Source organism: Atractosteus spatula, chromosome 12 (assembly GCF_055471065.1).
Source record: "Atractosteus spatula isolate fAtrSpa1 chromosome 12, fAtrSpa1.hap1, whole genome shotgun sequence".
NCBI lineage: Eukaryota > Metazoa > Chordata > Actinopteri > Semionotiformes > Lepisosteidae > Atractosteus > Atractosteus spatula.
In genome coordinates, this window is record NC_142717.1 from 4,065,785 (window position 1) to 4,085,168 (window position 19,384).

Here is a 19,384-nt window from a genome sequence, read left to right on the forward strand (position 1 = left end):
GGCGTCCGCGCAGGCCCTGCAGAGGTCGAATGCCAACGACTTTCCCCACAATGCATCTCGCTCGCAGGGAGCGGGGGGGGGGGCCCTCTCGGAGGAAGGTGGGGGTGCTCCTGACAGCCGGGGGGTCGGGATGGGGAGGGGTTGGGGGGGGGGGGTCTTTTGTGTGTCGGCCGCTGCACCCGAATTTTTTCTCCTCCTCCACGCTTGGTGCGTCTTTTGCTTGTGCAAACTGGAGACCTCAAAATAAAAAAACACACACACACACAGGAACCCCGGCAGAAGCAGAAGCAGCAGCAGCCCCCCCTCCTCCTCCTCCTCTCTCCCACCTTACATCATTACTGGCTGCAAGAGAGCGCATCACGACAGGTTACTAACCTGCCTGTTAGCGCGCCGTGTTTGCTTTTCAGGAGCGGATAATGGGCAGGTGAGCCGACGGCCCCCGGTGCGCTCCAGTCAGGAGCTGTAGGCTGGAGGTTTATTGCCGACGAGCACCGCAGGACCGAAACTTCAGTTAAATGTCCCCCCTCAACTGCTACGTCTAGCCCCGGTAGATGGAAATGCGTTGTTGTTTTTTTTTTTAGCGAAGCGGTAGGATCTGCTTATGTTGGAAGACGGGGAGAGAGAGAGAGGAGGGGGGTGGAGGAAGAGAAAAAAAAACGGAACAAAAAACCACCGCTCAGCTCCAAGCATTTATTTTACAAGCGTGGCGAGGCAGCAATTTCTGAGACCCCCCCCCACACACACACACACAAAAAACCACACCGTGAGGATTGTACTGAGAGACGGTCCAAACGACTTCTAGACTCTCAAGAGCTGACAAAGGGGCCAGACCTACACGCTCCTCAAACAAGCGGACAACGCGGATATGCGTATTATTCATTATAACGACATCTTACGTTCTAGTTATAATTTATATCATAATGGCATCTTAGGCTGAAATGTAGTTGTGAAGGGTCGCTGCAGCACTTCGAAGATCTTGCAGCGGGCGTATGTGATGTGTACAGGTTAATTAAATATATTGCTGCTAAATTATTCGTCCAAGTGTGTCACCTGGGATTTGAACCCTAAACCCCCCCCCCCAGTGACTGGGTATTACCCACTACCCCACTATGGATAAAATCCGCTTCTTCTCCAACCCTAAGACATGGGATCTGGCTTTTAATTGCACAAAGCAGATTTGTCAAATGAATGAAATGCATCTATTTTCTCGGACGAAGTTGTACAAAATGTTTTATTTTTTTAAAAATAAAATCTCTTGGTTTTTCGCACCCCACCCTGTTGTACAGCATCTTACCAGTTGTTGTTGTTTTTCTTTTAAGATTCATTCCACTGAAATCGACTTTATGAGCTTTTAAAGGACGCTCCTTCAAAGCAATGAGCTCTCCCACCAGTGGGGGTCTTTAGAACCGTGTCCGGCTCGGGTGGGACTTGAGGGGTGAGCCTGGAGCTCACCCAGGCTGGCTTTGATTAGTGATGCCTTGGAAGAATGGCGCTGGCGCGGGAGGTCCAGTAGGTGGCACTGTACCCTGGAGAAAATAACAAGATAACCGAGCTCTTTTTTTTAAAGAATTTTTTATTAAATGTGTAAAGAATTTACAAATACGAATACCATCAGAGGATCAAATTAGGTACAAGAGAACAAACACAAACAGAAAAATAAACAGTTCACCGCCATAGGTAATAAGTAAATTATATGATTAAATTGTTTTTTTTACATATATCATGTTTTCCGTGCTTTATTATTTCTCACATTTTTAATAGAATTTAAATAGTGTTTCAGCTCCACCTCAAAGGAACTAAAAAGGGGAGTATTATTAGACCATTTGGATTTATGGATGTGAAATTTACCAAGAATGATTAGATAACCGAGCTTAAGTCCTCACTGTGCGCATAGGAGATCGTTTTGATGACGCTCTCTTTGAAGAACATAATAATCCGTGGCGTTATCTTGTTATGGTTTGTCACGGTGCTCTCCATAACAGCAGGATTGTTAACTACTGTGTTGTGGCTCAATTAGCCAGAGGTCTCTTTCCGTTGCCTATAATACTTTTTTTTTTAAACTTCGTTCGGCGTCCTGGTGGCTGTGCCAGGAGCTGTACTTCTGTATTATGCCTGCCATTTCTCTTACTCCACAGCCGGCTGAACAATCCAAAAAAAAAATTATTTAAGAAAAAAACATGTGCACAATCGATGGTAAAAGCTGAAATACTTGAGGGCCCTTGGCTGTCCTATAAAGTGTTCAAGAATCAATTCAAGCAATCTAGCACGGATGGTGCATACAGACACCCCGAGATCTGCTCTCACTTGGAGTTTAGCAAATCAATTCCGGTAACGCATGTCTATAATATACGGTTACGAGTCACTTAAACTATGGAAGAAAAAGATCGTGTTCTACACGTATAACGTCACATATTTAGGTTTTAGGATTTAGGATTTATCAACTCAACCTTGAAGTTCTGGGACTGAGTTGGCCTATGCCATGAAGCAGGGCCCGTTGAAAACAAACTGTTGCTTCTGACATTTATTGCAATGCTGTAGAACCTTAAAACTCTTAATTAACAGTATGAAGGATTTAAAAACTGTAACCAATACTCGTCAGTGCTCTACACATGTCAATACAATACACCAGAAAACGAGATCTTACTAAGGCAGAAGGCGCTGGCTTATTTTTTTACTCACCTCATAGCAAATACACCACACATACATTTTTTTTAATGTAAATTGTTTTAAAAATACGCTCTTTATCGGGGGGAAATAAATTTTAGTGTTATAATTAGATATACAAAACCAATTTTGAACTTCAAAGAATGTTAATTCAGTCTCCTGTGTATGTTTTTTTTTTCCTCCGGCGAAAACTACTTTAGTCAACATGTTCTAATGTGACCCCTTTTTTAATTTCTGCCTTTTTCTATTAACTGCTGGACTGCTCGGGGCTGAAATGATTGTACCTTCGTGTAGAAGGGGCAATTTCCTTAAACGTTAAATGGCTACAGGTGGGCCTCTAGGTAATGTTTAACGTTTTAGGAAATTCGAGTTAATGGAAAACAAACGCAATGTATTCACCGCAGTACAGTATTTAACCCTATACTATAAACTGGTATCTACATGTAAAGCGTTTTGTAAATTGAGCAGAGTTTTGACATTCACAAACGCTACAACTTGTATGTCCCTTGTTAATAAACTATATAGGCACCGTGATTAGCAGAAGATGATCTTGAGATTAAGGAGCTTTCGTGTTAAAAGCACTCATATAGGTAAAATACAGTGGCTAAATCTATTTTTTTTTTTATTTTGCAACTGCGAACTGTTCACGTACTGTATTTGCATTCAGGATTCAGAGCTTGATCTTGAACAGTAGCACTAAACCGATACTGTGTATTTAACATGTAGAGCCGTGAAGGAGTTGCTGACACGCCTCTTGTGAAACATGCAAATTACTGTTAAGTGCATAAAACTGCTATCGGTTTTTTTTCCAGAGAGGGTTGTAGTTAAGTTTTTTTTGTAGCTTCATCGCGTTTATGGCAAGAACAAGTCCTGTAAATCGTGCGTGTACAGGGTTACCAAAAAGTGGGTCATTTTTTTTCCTACGTTTCAATGGAAAAAATGCTCTAGTTTTGTTCGCGTAATTTATGTTACTTGCTGCACATTTAGCTTTTCTATATACCAGCACTGTAAATGCACAGATTGAATAATTAATGGTGGAACTTCACACGGCTAGTTAAATTATCTTTGCTCTTGGAACTCCGTATTTTGTTCAATTTTCGAAAATGTATGGCATAAATAGCTTGAGTTGTATAATCGAGCTATTTCTAAATGTATGCATCCACGTCCTCCTAACACAGGTTGTGGACTCTTTAGCATTTCAGAATGATTCGTTTTCTATAGTGATTTCCCAGTCTCAATCTGAAGATCTCGCTAGCGATCTTCATTTATTGCCTGTAAAGCGCTTTGAGTGAAGTGTCCAGAAAACCGCTATATAAATGTAAGCAATTATTATTATTATTATTATTTACATTTTCTGTTACCCCTTTTATTTAGTTTAAAATATAGCAATAAACCTAATGTGTTCTGTCCTTTTAAATTATTTCAGGCGATTGGAAATATCCACAGCTTTGGGGGGTCGCTGAGAAGTGACGACCATCATTGCAACTGGAATTGGTTTAAATTTTTCTTTTAAACGGTTCTGACATTTTGGCTTCAGTTAACAATAGAAACGCGTTTAAGGACGCATAAATACTACGAAGAAAGATATTGGGTAAAGGATCTGAAAATATTCTAAAATGAGTTTTTACGTATTGATCTTCTGTAGTTCATACATGTAATGTTTTATATAGCCGTCACTATAGGTCAAATACACCGAGCCCGTACGACACGGTGCTTGGTAGCAGGGTTCCTGGGTCATTCTCAAGTCCGGAGAGCCGCTGATGTGGAGCACTGAGTTCTAATAAATCTGAATTACTATTTGTGCCAATGAGAAACTGAATCTCGTATCTTCTGTAGATCGATATCTACAAAATCGATCGTGTGTGCATATACTCCCGATAATTTGTTATTAGATTTGAATTAAATGCTAAAATACGCCTCCAGCACAAGCCTCAAATACGTTTTAGGTTTCAATGTATGTGGCATATCGCGTTGACTTCAGTAAGAAAAACCATGCATACTTCAGATTCTTGAGTGAAACAGGCAAGGGACATTAGTTTTACATTTACAGTACATGTAGACTACATTATAATGTACACAAAGTTATCTGGGGACATCTAATTTATATCTGAGGATCTTCACTGTCAGAGGAAGGTGGGCCTCTGGTTTTTCCTGAGTAATGATTTGCTTGTCTTATCAGAATTGTGTTGGGCAAAGTAATATATTCCTTACAGTTCTTTCAATATACTGGGTTACAGGAACCGGATTGTACCTATATCGGTAATTGTGTATATTAATGACAAACTTGTAAAAGTTTTAACACTCCAATGTTTGCAATGCAGGAAGTATTTCGTGCTTTCAAGTAATACTGAACTGTGTTAGGAATGTAGCCATTGACTATGCTCTGAACTCCATAACCCTATTCACTTGCATAGGAAAAGGAGAGATCCAGTTTTCATCACTACACGTGGGTCTAGTTTGATCAACTGAAACTCTGTGTTCTACAGCTACAGTATCAGGCTGAGGAATCATCAGTGACATTACCAGGGGGCTACAGATGAAATGTGGCCATAGCCTGGTACCCAGCAAAGTACCAAGATGGCATTACACAACATGCTGGACGTTTTGCCAAAAGCAGTGTGAAATTAAACGTTGGGGAAGGCCTGCACTTGTAAAATAACATCCATCCATTGTCCAGCTGCTTTCTCCAATAAAGAGCTGCGGTGGAGTTGGAGCCTATCCCAGCAAGCAATGGGTGCCAGGCAGGACACACCCTGGGCAGGATGCCAGTCCATCGCAGGGCGGGCGCAAACACGCCAGGGCCAGTTTTCCCAGAAGCCCATTAACCTGCCGGTGTGTGCCAGGTGCCTTTGTGGATGTGCTGTCCTCCACAAGCTCGCTATTGACCGGAGCGGATCTGCCCTGTGTCCAAGGTCTTCCAACTCAGCCACCATGTCGGCACTGTGGGTACAGGACAACAGCCACAAGACTGGCAGTATTCTGATGAATTAACCTGCTTACTTCTAAAAAGAGCATTTTAATGGATTTAATTCTACTACATGTAAATTAAAATTACCTACAGTGTCTCTTCCTCAGTATCCCTACTTACCCCTGTGAACCACTTGCGTGGATAGTTCCATCACAGTAAAATTAGAACGGAAAAAAATGGATGTGACGCGTTTATGGCAGAAGATGATTAAAAGAGTCACACCCCTTTGACTTGCCTTAATTTAATTTCCCTCGCTAAAATATGTCTGAATACACTTCTCCAAAATGTACATGGTCATATACAACAGTACAGTATAAGCTGTTGTAATGACGAAGGTGTCATCAGTATTCATAAATGAACTCTTCATTCATACTTCAGTTGGAATGCAATTTATGGCTGAATATTCCAGTATGTGAAGAAAAAACACATCGTTTGAGTCGAACATTGCAAGTTTTTGTTTTTCTACTCAAAAGGGGTGGGGATTTTGTTTTTCTTGTGAAATGCAGTAGTTAAAAGGCAAACGTCAACATGTCTCAGAGCTCGAAACAGTCCTAAATGAATCCTGTTATGAAGGCTTCATTCAGGTCCACCGACCGGCAGGTGTGTGGACTCAGGATGGCGAACCGCTGCGTTATTAAACTCCTCCAGCCCCGCCACCTTCAGCAGGAACTGGACTCATTTCCGCATTTTTATCATCCTGTAGAGGGCAACATCAGTTACTTTGACTTCGGTGGGTCATTTTAAACAGCCAGATTCGTGGCAGTCGGCATTTACCTTGCGTACCACGGTACCATCTCCATTTAGGCGAGCATGGCGGTGCCAGGTCTTTGCAGTGGGACCAAATAGGTCCCCAGTATCGTATATCTCTTTTATCGATTGATTATTATTATTTTTTTGGCATCTTGCATACCTAGGTGTAAAGAATATCCCGTAACGAAAGCACCTCTTCTAGGTTCTCCGCGGCTGAAATGCCACTTGGCATCGCCCACGGAAAACAAACCCGACATTCATCTAACTGTGTTGGGAAGTGGGGCTCCGAGCGTCGCACCGCGGAGCACACACACACACAGCCCCCAGCCGGCCCCCACGTGTCTCTCGCCACTGTTTACACCGCGGCGTGCCCTGCGCGGTGACGTCACGGCCGGCCCCACCCTGGGCTGCCTGCTGGTCTGGAGCGGCGGGCGGGCGGCGAGGGCAGACGGCGGAGAGAGCGGCGCTCCCTGTACCAGCAAGCACACCGGGGAATAGGGCGGCACATCCCAGGATGGAGGAAACCAGCAAAGGTACAAACATCCCTTCTTTTTTTTTTAACCAGCGTGCGCGGGTGACACCTCTTGAGAACGCTGAAATCCTAACCGCAGAAAAAAAAAGCAACCCCCTCCGTATATACCGCATATACATATTTTGCGTTTATGATCGTATGGTGGAGCATCTTTCTTTCAAAGTTGCTGGAAACGCCAGTGTAACGAGATGGCTGTGTGCGTGTGTGGCGTTTTCTGCAGGTGGTGCTTGCTTGCGCTGGGTCAGCTGCCCCAGCACAACTTCACCCGCGCGTCTCATCTTTAATTTCACGCCGGCGACGCGTAAAACGTGCTGAGATGTCACAGAAAAAGCCGTCCAGTGACAAGTGCGTGAGAGATGTTGAAAGATAATGTAATATGTTTCACCCCAGTAGCATGTGAGTTGCAACATATGGTTGGTAAGCATGTGAGCGATTCCAGGAAGTAACGCGTTGGGCTTGCATTTGGACACAGATTTGACTTTATTTCATCCACGTCATGACTTCGCTCCACTAAGTGAGGATGTGCTCCAGAACATAAACTGATACTCCTCGGGTTTCCGTTTTTTTATCGCAAAGCTGAAGTCAAAATGTGCGCACGTATTTCAAGATTACGTGACAGCTACTGTACAGCATATTAATAGAAATAGACAATGCGTTTCTTTCCTTTGCTGCAGTCGGGTTTTGGCTGTTGCGTTGCTCACATAATAATTGATCGACCTTAATGCTTAATTACATTGTGTTTAGGAAGTTACCGTGCAATTTATAATGCTGTGACTTACAGTATTCATACAATTTGAAGTTACACCCTTCCGCCCACACCGAAATCTTCTCAGTTCAGGTTCTTGCAAACACGGTCTTGAGTAGGTGCTGATAATAAGGTGGACTTTTTTTTTTAAGCGGGGGATGACGATCCAAGAAGATTCGTCGCGATTGTGGTGTGGACGCAAAGGCTCGGGGCAGTTTTGCTCCATGTATGAGTCTAAATGTAATTTTCTTCAGCGGAAAATAAATGAAGAATGTCTTCCGTAAGAGACTGTCGAAAGTCGGTCACGCCAACACAAGAAAGACAGCTTGTGCACCACGTACTAAGCAAATTCCATCTAGTTGCTCTGTCGAACTTGTTTTTCATTCACTTAACATTCAGTTGACTCAAATGAACCGCAGGAGATTTATTTCTCTATATAGCATGGTTAGAATATGTTTTCTTTGCTACGCAGGGAGTGTCTACATTCAAATCCAAGCAGACGCAAGTCTCCTGAATTTAAGACCATAAACACCGCGCTATTACTACTTACCGGTGAATAATCAAGATTCCGGGGAATGGTTTTAGCAGGGTGGGCAGAGTACGTGTTCCTGGGACGCATCACTCTTTGTGTAAAGAGGTGCTTCCAATTCTTCCTCCTCAACACTCTATTCATGTCCATCTGTGGCCCTGGGTCCTTGTTTTCTTGTCTATACTGAGGAACTCTACTCAGTATATAGGAGGTACAGTATAGTGGTGAAAAAACTGTGAACTGCAGGTTTTCCATCACCATACATGGCCAGACGAGATGGGACTCTTCTGTTGGAAGGTAGATTGTTTTTTGTCAGTCTGCTTGGCAATCAATTAACCGGTCGTGTTGGTACTATTCAGTGCCCAGAAAATGTCACATGTTCTTCAAAAAGCAGCTCTATGATCCACAAGACTAATGGGAGAGGGTTTCTGGACAGATGAGTCAAAAGTTGGGCTTCATGTCGACACTGGCTTGTCAGCTTGGTCAGAACCCTGCCTGTGGCTTTGTATCCACTAATTCTGAAGGAGGCTGTCAGGCCATCCACTCGGCAGCTGAAGCGATCCGAAACACGCAAGAAGATCTGCAGCAGAAAAAGATTCTGCTCGGCTGAAGAAGAAAGTGGCCAAGTGAAAGTCCAGACCTGAACCTCGCTGTAATGTTATGTTAGGCCTGAATTGGGCCTTTCATGCAAGAAGACCCTCAGATGTCACCGACTTGAAGCTGTTCTGTAAGTAAGAGTGGGTTAAAATGTCAAGTTGAAGTCATTGGTACTGCATGAGGTAACATCAGTTGCGGAATATGAAGTCTCCACTTAATTGTTCACTCAAGGATATCCGTGTGTTGGATCATTTTGTTAATTAGATTTTCATGAAAATGTTTGGATGATTTAACTAGGTTTTATGTTCAAATATATGCACATACAGACCAGCCTTAAAGGGGTTCACGGACATTTTCTTGGCACTTGTTTTTAAAGTCAGAGCCATGATAAAGACTTCAAACTCACGTAGAGAGTCAAGTAAAAACACGGATGTGAAGATCGCTGAAGCACAGTGGTTATAGCAGCCAGGAGAAGGACTGTAATAGAACCAGTTGGACCCACAAGGTTGATCCCTGAAATAGAGATTGAGGAACACAAAATACTGTGTTTTGAAAATGCACATCAGGAATGCTTTGGCAAGTTATTAACAATATACAGCTGTTGGTTTGTCTTGTGTGGAAATTTCTCCATGCTGCAGGTATAGTGAGCCTCATGGTATTTGTTCACATTAAAAAAACAACAACTTTTGATTGTTTTAGAGAAGTTTGCGCGCACAAAATAGGAAATTTATTATCTTGTTCTTCTGCTTCTACTTTGTCTGATCACATTTCAAGGATTGTATGAGTTCAAGTGGTAATGGTTGATAGGTTTGTAGAACATTTCTAACCTCGGTTACCCAGTTTGTTAGCTTGACTGCACAGTTTTCATGTAATGGCAACATTATGTGAATCTCGGCACATTGTACAGTGAATTAGTTTAATATGTGGCACTTTCCTCAGTGTTGATGAAAAATGCAGCAGTAATTGTACATGGAAGCATTAGGCGTTTGAATTCTTTTTCACAAAGTAAATAAATGTTTGATCACTCACAAGTCATGGTATGAAACGTGTGTAGTGGTACAGTGTGCAGCTGTGTAGCTAAAGTCATTTCATTATGATCCTGCATGAAATGGTAGTGATGGTCTCCTTTATGCAAGACCTAATTTCATTAAATGAGAAAATTAATTTTATGAAAGTTTATTTCTTTTGAAAGAAGCCACGTTAAAATAATTCGGGTGTCTGTTTCCAGCATAATAACAAAGAGCTAAAATATTAGGGAACCCCAGTGCACTGATGAGACTTCCTCAGTGCCAGGCAATGCCCAGTTGGTATAAACAGCAAGAGACAAAACATTTATTCACCTTCCCTGTGGCCATAACAACCCCCAGCTCTCAATCCTGCCTAAAACAGGTGAAACCAGAAAGAAACACAGTTCAGTCACACAGGCCATTACTTTTTCTTCACAACCTCAACAAAATGTAGTTCTGTTAGAAGAGAAGTATAGGATTTAGACTGCGAAACAGTGAACCATTCGTGTCGATTTTTTTTTAAGTGGCTCTACTTGCACAGGTCCAGTGCATTATTTGATGAGATCTTCTAACTCTGCATTGCATTAGTGCACTTCTTAGTAGATCTGGATTTGTGCAGTTAGGGTTAGACTTCCTATTCCCTTGAGTGATGTGATGGATTTATTTCTGTTTTTTTTTTATTCAGGATGTTGCTGAGGATATATTGCATTAGCATTAACCACAGGCAGAAGCCAAAACCCTCTTGTGCAAAATGTTCACGTTGAACCTCAGTCTCTGCTTACCTTCTCTTATTTTTTTTTTTTCAAACACAGTGCCATGCTGAAGTTAATGGTTTTTCTAACCCTGACCCGGGCATATTCCTAACCCTAGATATTGTGCTCATTGAACGCAACACTAGCTTTTAGAACCATGCCAAAATTTAAGGAATCATCAGTAGTCTAAGCTGGATGTTTTTTCTTCCGTGCATGAAATTAACTGGAAGCGCCGCTGAATCGATGGAAAATGTACACTGCGAAGCTATTTTGGTGTCGGTCACATCGAGCGGATCAATAGTTCCCTGGGAGTGATCTTTTCTCCTCTTCCCGTTTCCCTTCAGAAAATGTGGCAGAGAACAGGGTGCCTCGTTTGCTGACAGTGCTTTGGCAGGCAGGAGAGATACCTGTGAGTTGAGAAATTGCCTTTTGCAGCATCACTGATGTTCAAAGATCGCCTCTGTCTTGAGAATATCAGCAGAGAGACATCAGCAGTGAGGCTGACATAGTTTGGTCTGCGTCAGGCAGTGTATAAATAAAGAAGCAGGGGAGAAATACGCCAGCATTTTTTGTGCCAGCGGCGTTATACTGAACTTGCAATATCCGAGACTTTCTTGGTTGTTCTCGTTCAGGGGTGGATTGATTACAGGGCTTGAGTACGTCGCAAGAGTAGCTGCTTCGTAAACACTTAGTCTGCAAAGCTTTCAACTAAATTTGTAAAGTTTAAGAAGGTTGTTCTGGAATAGACCTGGCAAATGCAGTAAAAGATAATGCCATAAGTCTTTTAGAAAAGTTGACTGTGGTTGAGGAACTTAGGTGACTTCATTTGGCTTGCAATTGCCATTAAGCATTAAACGTTTCCTTGTAACCCACATTTTCAACTCATTGTGCTTTGTGTGTAAGAGGTGGTCTTTGTTGCCACTGATGTCTTAATTACTGAGCATAATTGAACTGTTGTTGAATTGAAACCTTGCTATACTTTAGTGCTATACGCACAAAAGAAATGGCTTTCAAACATACCCTGTTGTAGGTGTGTCGTTGTAGATGCACAGCAAACTGAAGTTCAGTGTGTGCTCGATTTATTACAAAATCTGTTACTCCATCTAGCTTTCTTTGCATTTTTCTCAGAATTTCATATCACGTCAAAACTGTGATCAGGAGATGTTTGGTTTACAGGTTTGCAGGCACTTGGCCAGAATTTTGGAATTTAGCACCGTCTCTCTGTTATGCACGGCCTTCTACCAAAAAAATCACATTGATACCAAAGATTGCACATAGTTTCTCTGGTATAATAATGCTGAAATGTAGAACTTAGCGCATTCACCTATGTCCCTCCCTTTCACATACTCTTTGGTAAAATGTTGCCAAACTGACAAATCAAGCATTTCTTTCTTTGCACCTCTGGGATAGTAAATGAAGACATAAACAGGGGAACCAGCAGTGTGGAGAAGAAAAAGGAACAAGAAGTCTAGGTATGGTTTTAAGTTATGTGGAATCGCCGCAAAATTACAGCGGAAAAGCACCATTCAAATCCAGCTGCAATGAACATCCTGAAATCAAGATGTATTTCATCTCAGTAGTTGGATTTTGTATTAAGTGTATAGGCTTTTAAATAAAACCACCTTAAGGGAACTAGTTTAACCTATTTATTGCTGCATTTGTTTGTGAAAAAATATATTTTGATATTTTTTCAGGAACAATGTGAATGCTGTCTAGACTACTATGTTTTTTTTATTAGACTGCTCACAATGTGCATCAGCTTGCGGTTTGGGGATAATCAGGTTAGTCTGAGTTAGCCAACCATGGAGTGCAGCATAAACTAGAGTGAAAGATCTCTCATAAAAAAAGCTTTCTACCCTGTTAATACCTGTAGTTATAACAATGGAATAGGTGTAAAACGTTTCCATTAATGTCAGAAGAAACATACAGAAATGTTTTTATCTCATGTCATGTGACGGTTTTGTTTTTCAAACACCTTCACTCTCCTGTTTCACAAGAATGCAGATGTACAAAATGGCTCTCACAATTTAAAGTTGGGCAATCTCTATATTGCTTTAGTCTCCTGTCCCAACTGACGAAAGCTTTGTGGAAAATGTCAGTCTTCACACTGAGCTGGCTCTAACATGAGGTCTGTATGTGCACTGAAGTTCTCTCCTTGGAGAAGTAGGCTGCACATTCTGCTACTCATGACCACAGACTATTAAATCTTCTGAGGCGACAAATGTGGTAGTTTCTGGGAAATCCATCTGTTATGTCTAGAATAGCCATGTGGAAAGACAGTCCTTCTTAAGACGGACACTTTTTGCTTTTCATGCAGGGTTTAGGTTTACAGATCTTCCAGGGTAAAGTCGCCTGCCTTTTTTTGGGTATGAAAAATATAACTTCAGGTACAGATACCTGTAAAAAAAGCCCCCTGGTTCTGACAGTATGGCCTTTTATCGTTAGGAAATTTAATCAGAATGCTTTTTAATGACATGGTTGCAATAGTATTTCAGCTGTTTAAATACTCATCTTACGTATCAGTGGTTTGATTTGTATTTCTGACAAATAGATTAGTGTGAATGTCAATAAGAGTGTCTTAATGCCCTTTTCAGATCAAAGTGAGTTCGTTTCATGCTTTCTATTGTATCCTTGGAACGTTGGCATATAGAATTGGCGGTTGTTCAGAAGGAAGCAAATAATTCTCCTTTTGTCTCCCAGGGCGGGGGGGGAAAGACCCTCTGTTGCCCTTATCATTAGAGCGCCGTCAGTTGTGTTCAGTCGATAAGTCGGCAGGATCTCAGTTCAAAAAGTGTCCATGACGTTTCAGCACTCCCACAGCCACCTTTGCAGCCCATTCTCTCATTAACCCTTCGCGACGCCAGGCCCCAGTTCTGCTGTCCATATCGGAGCTCTCTCCCTGTAAAATAACAGACCAGCTGTCTGTTATTTTTCTAGTTTTTGCACATTTCATTTTGTTTTCACAGGAGAAAGTTTCTCAGGAGACGTTTGACAATAAATTCCTTTAAAATACAGTCGCATTCTGAAGAAGTATTGTGGGTATTTGAATAGTACGGTGCTTCTGTTTAGCCCTTCTTTTACGGTTTACGGTCTTTTAAGCTACAGCCTTCTCTTATCTGTCCTAGAAGAACTCTTGTCTGCTTTGACAAATTTTAACACTTCTCGTGCTTTGTGCAAGGTCATTTTTTTCCCAAAGAAAGTAAGCTATAATGACCTGAGATCTTTTCTTTTTTGGGGGATACCTGGCTGACCTGTGTGAGACACAATGAAAACTACCTGTGTGTTACCTGTGGGTAACATCTTGGTGGCTTCTGGAGAAAAAACGTTCTGGTTCACATTTTACAGCCAGCTGTCTCCACTGGGAAGAATCTCCTGGCCGAACTAAACTGAAATTACCCCTGAAGCTTATGACAGGAGTGGACAATTCCAGGCAGATTGAATTCAGAGTTCATTGTGTACTTGTGCACAGCTGGGCCCGATCTGAAACGCCGTGTTTTCCAAACAGCCCATTCAAAAATTAAATAATGAGGTATAAACCGTACAGTACATTGTCTTACGATAACATCTTACGCATATGGTGAGCGATTATGTTGGGCATTGCCATAAACTAAATCCTTGAAACACAAGATCTGTTTTTTCTTTATCTGATGCACGCAGTGGACTGATAAGAACAAGCTCTGTGAGCATCGGGACCCTGCAACTTTACTGTACCGTTGCCACGGCTCTGTACTCTTTTAAGAAGCTTTTCTGACACAGTTGTGTGCAGGCGCAGACAGTCAGGGACCCTGCAGTACAGCTGAGAACTCAGCCTTCTTCTGGGACACTACCAGAGCCCCAGGGCAAAAGGCCTGTTTTAATTAAGATCAAATTTTGTTCTAGAAGCTTTTAAATAAAGTTGAGCTCATCAGTTGGATTTTCTATAGTGGTTTTAGACACCTCTCCTCATATATGCATTTGTGTTATATAAAATCAGTAATGTACTATATTATTGCTTTCCCTTAAAGCTTTTTATTCATAATATCTATTGTTGTATATGGTGATAACATATATAGGCAAAACAATTTATATAATGTATGGGAATGACAAAATACACAAAGAATTCACTTTATACATAGTGTGTGTAGAACTTAATTATAGGGCGTGGGCATCTTTTATTTTCTACCAAAGCAAATGTCGGTACTGACAGTGAAGCATACTGTAATGCTTTTGAGTACTGCTGAAGCTAAGGGAAAAATAAAAACATGTACTACAAAGGCCATTATATAACGTCAGCCTGGGTTTCAGCATTGTTTTCTGCATTGGTTATTTTCATTTTTATTCTTGGGTATTGGAGTGGTTAGTCTAGTACAGCTCTGTTTTGGAGTTCTTCTTTACAGATTTTGTACATGACTACCTTTTAAATTATTTAGTATTGGGGGAAAAATGGTAAAAATGAAACCAACAAATACAATAACTGATTTGGCAGTTAAGAAATATATAATGTGTACCTGTGCAGGTTTCACATTTTGTGCTTTAAAGCCTGCTGTCATAATACTTTGAAGTAGCTATTAATGTTTGTTATATATACACACACAAACAAGAACCAAAGACAAAAATAGGTAATTAATGGAAAAGAAAAATGGGAAACTCATGATTGCCTAAATATTTAGTCCCTTGCAATCCTAAATTAGTTTAGGTGCACAAAAGCTATACATTTAGTTGAATGTCCTCTGTTTGTGTGCAATAATAGTGGTTAACACCATTTCAGAATAAATACGCCAATAAATACAAGGAGAACCCAGGATAGCAACCAGAGTTCAGCAATCCTGGGCCACACTGGAGTGGTTTAAGAATATGACCATCCTTAAGTGGCCCAGGCAAGGTCATGACTTGAATCGGTCAGAAGACCTAAACTAAACCAATCTGCAAGCAACCTAAGAGGTCTTGTGTTAATCTGCCAAGAAGAATGAGCACAAATTGCGCCAAGCTGGAGTCCACAAAGTTGGGAGAGAGAGTTACCCCGAAAGACTTTAATAATTGATTATTTTACGTGGATATTGGGTTCACAGCTCTGCATACTTATGCAGTTAATATATTGTTTTTTAGTTTGTCATTCATTTTAGTTATCTCACCCCTAGAAGTCTTCAGTTTGAGCCTTGAGGGTTTGAATAAATTAAGTTAAAAAACCGTATGTGTTTCATGAAAAGGGGACACCGTAGCAAGGCTCTGAGTACTTTTGCAAGGCACTATCTTAAGACCCATAGGCTACTCTTAAAAGGTATCGCGGCTGCTGGATTTTGTATGGCTGCAGTAATGTACTGCGCGACTCTGGTTGCTATGGTTTTAAGAAACCTTGAGAGTGAATGCTTTTCTCCTATAGTGCACTGTGTATATTGCTATAAATAACAAGAGAGATGCCACCATGTTATCGTAATGGTAATTTTCATCTTTTATAAGTCGATTGGGGCCTTGTAAACAGAAAATGAATGTCTGTTGGCTCCTTAAAAATCTGGCATATGGAAAACTAAAGCTTTTTTTAAAATTGTTTTTTAGACAGGATGGTATCAGAATAAATGGTAGGATCCCGTCAGGCTCTTGACCTCCATGTTAATGGTCTTGGGCCTAAAGCAGCGTGCAGCCGAAATGTGAAATATCACTCGGAGGCAGTGCGACGCGGGTAGTTAAAATTTAATTTAACGCAATTAAGGTTCTGCCAGGAAACGTCTGACTTGCATCTTCTTTTCTGAAACGCAGTAGCCTTTGCCCTGGTTTCCCCCCAGGTTAGAACCACTTTTCAGGCCAGCTGTGCTGCGGTCCCTGTTTAGTGCCGATGCAACAGTACTGTTCTTGCACCAGGGCCTGTGTCAGGGCCAAGTTTTACTGCTGCTGGGGGGCCATATGTTATTTAGGGGTACATCAATTTTGTTCTATAGGGGGGCAGAGGGGTTAGGTCACCTTCTGGATTCAGTCATTTAAGTAGATTCTTTCGGGGGGGGGGAAATCTAGCTGCCTCCTGCTGGGGGACTCTTAAATTGACACCAGCACTGGATCTTAACTCTTACCCAGGCTACCCAGGCCTTCCACAGGACTAGGCCTCAAACTTTTCACTTACGAAAAAGGTGCAACAAAGTAGTTCGCTAAGGTGAGTCTTGAAACAAAACACTTTTTGGTGGAAGATGGAAGTGACCTTTTTTTTAAAAAATAAAATGATGGAAGAGTTGAGGCAGGTATGGTCTGGTCAGTTACCCAGAAATGAACACATGAGCAATCCTCCCAGCCAGAGTATTCCAGTAGGCCTGCTTTCACAGACTGCGCTGTGCGGTTCTTGTGATTGGCTCCAAAAGGATGGTGCCACATGTTACGAACTCAAAGGAGACCAGCTGAGTTCCTGGAGGTCTGTGGCTTCTGCCCGGGTTTTTACTGCTCAGCGTGCAGTAAGTCTGTGCTGTTACTTGTTCAGCCAGCCATCCAAATGAGAATTTCAGGTTGGACACAGCCCAATGCTCCGGCTGGAGAGTTCACATGCTTCTTTCCTGCTCTTGTCATCCGAGTTTCTACAATAGAGAGTGGATGTTTATAGAGGCACAGGTGTCTCAGGTGTCAACAATTTAGTGTGGCAGCAAAATCTCTGCTTTCTGTTGGGGAAAACTCCAGTTGGCCTGACAGCATTAAAAAACAAAATGGAACACCCACAAACATGGAACAGGAAACTAAAGGAAAAATGTGTAAATGTTCTGATGTAATAGCAAGGCAGGTTACAGGACACATCAACCATGATTTCAGAAACACTCCTCCAGTTTGAGACGGTGCACTGGTTCCGAGGGTAGAGAATCGTCAGACTTCCTGTGCAGTGCAAGTCTTTGTTCCAGCAAATCCTTCCTTCTCAAAGTGATCTTCAGCGGTTGGGTTAATTAAGCAATCACAGATTGTAATTAATCAGTAATGCTCTTTTTGGTAGGTAGGTTCAAAGTCCTGGCATGGCACAGAAGTTGACTACCCCTGTTCTAGATTATTCCCCTGAGCTAGGACATTTTTAGTTTTGACTCCTGGGCAGTGCCCTTTCTTTCTGCACATGGTCTAAAATTTAGAGAGTAAAAATTTTACCATATAAATAGTATCCTGACATTTTGCAGTTGCTTAATGAGAGTTCAATCTTGTATTAAAACTTTCTGGTACTTCATGATGCAGCTTGACATGCGTGGAGTTCTAATATTTAAAGTTCCTGATTTGTTTCTCAAACCAGCGAAAATCTTCTCCCTTCTAGCAAGGCTAATGAAACCAACTGTTAGCCAAGAGCACTCGTATTTCCTAATTTGGTTACATCACATGATGGGAAGAGACTGTAATCCATTATCTAACACACATGGTATCCCCCTTAATAGAATTTTCTCAGAAGCACATTCTATACTCTAAAGATCTTTTTCAGCTGATTAAAAAAATATATTTTATTTGTAGGGTCATGCTGATTTCAATTTAAATAGAGCTCCATGTTGTGATTAATTCTGCAAATTTCTTATCGGTTAGATTTGACCAGCAGTAATGAAACGTATGTTTCATGCACACTGCTTTGTAATGAAATATATTTTCTGAATTTGTTGCCTTTCAACATAAAATGTACACAGTAATGAACATTTTCAAGGTGTATAATTAAATGGTGTCTAAATCCGTTTTAAAGGTGATGGATCAACACAAGGTCGACAGTAAAGACTTATTTTACATATACATGACATATACTTAGTTGATATATACTTTATTTTAGAGTTTATTTTATTTTAACATTTATTTATGAATGTGTGATCAGTCACAAACTACAGTCATGACATGTGCACTTCATGACACTTCTTCCAGCTGGGAGCTAGTTCCAGCAAACAACATCTGGATAGGATGCCAGTCCATCACACACAGACACAAACATAGACGCACTCACACCAGAACCACTTTTCCCAGAAGTCAACTCAGCTACCAGTATGATTGTGGACTAATAGAGGATACCGGATCACCTGGAGCAAACCCAAGCAAATGCATGGGGAACATGCAAACTCCACACAGTCTGCACCCCAGGTCCAGAATCGAACTCAGGGCCCCAGCGCTGTGAGGCAGCAATGCTAACCACTGCACTACCCAGTGGCGCCCATCATCACATGTCTTACTGTTATTTCTATAGAGTAATTGAAACAGGATGTTACAAATGTGAAGAAGCAGAAGATAAAACTGCAAGTAGCTAGTGAAGCCATTTGCTTTAAAAATTGATTCAAAATGCTGTTTTCATTTTTAATCAGTAATTCACAGATATCTTTCAGCATGAAGGATTCGGGCATATATTGTACAGTCTGTTTTAGCTGGTGCGATGTGCAACTTAACAAATTTGAAATAACATAAAAAACTTCATTGTCTCAAGCTAGCAGGTCAGTATTTGAGCAATTCTCTCTGTGTTGTTCAATACAGGTATTACACATTTAATAAAATGTCCGTTGTGTGATAGTGCCTGTTTTGGTGATTAGGCCTTTAATATTTGAAATGTAGATACTCTGCTGTGCATTATGCTTATTTTAGTACCATAATTTGTGTAATATGAAGCCAGTCAACACAATATGCCCTTTACAAATTCAAACCATGAAATAACCCTCTTGGTTACCAACAATTTGTTTTGGTTGTTACCACTAAGATGATAAATAGTACCTTCTACCTTTTACTGTTTCAAAACATTTCAGGAGACAAATCACAGCTTGTTGTAGTGTGTTATTGTTTTGCTTTTGCAGTCCATGAATATTGGTGATTCATAATCTAATTTGTTAGTTTGAATACTAAAACAGGTATCTTAGTGCTATTTATCTGTAACAGTGAAAAGGAAAAATTATATA

General features: G+C 41.1%; 1 protein-coding gene across 1 annotated transcript in view; it reads left to right on the forward strand.

Moving 5' to 3' along the window:
• The first annotated feature begins 6,769 nt into the window (after positions 1–6,769).
• The window catches only part of tpd52 (tumor protein D52), a 36,831-nt gene continuing 24,216 nt past the window's right edge, over positions 6,770–19,384 (forward strand). The window contains exon 1 of the mRNA XM_088929710.1: positions 6,770–6,915. Coding sequence (XP_088785836.1) covers positions 6,897–6,915 — 19 coding nt within the window. The 5' untranslated portion in view covers positions 6,770–6,896. The remainder of the gene's footprint in view (positions 6,916–19,384) is intronic.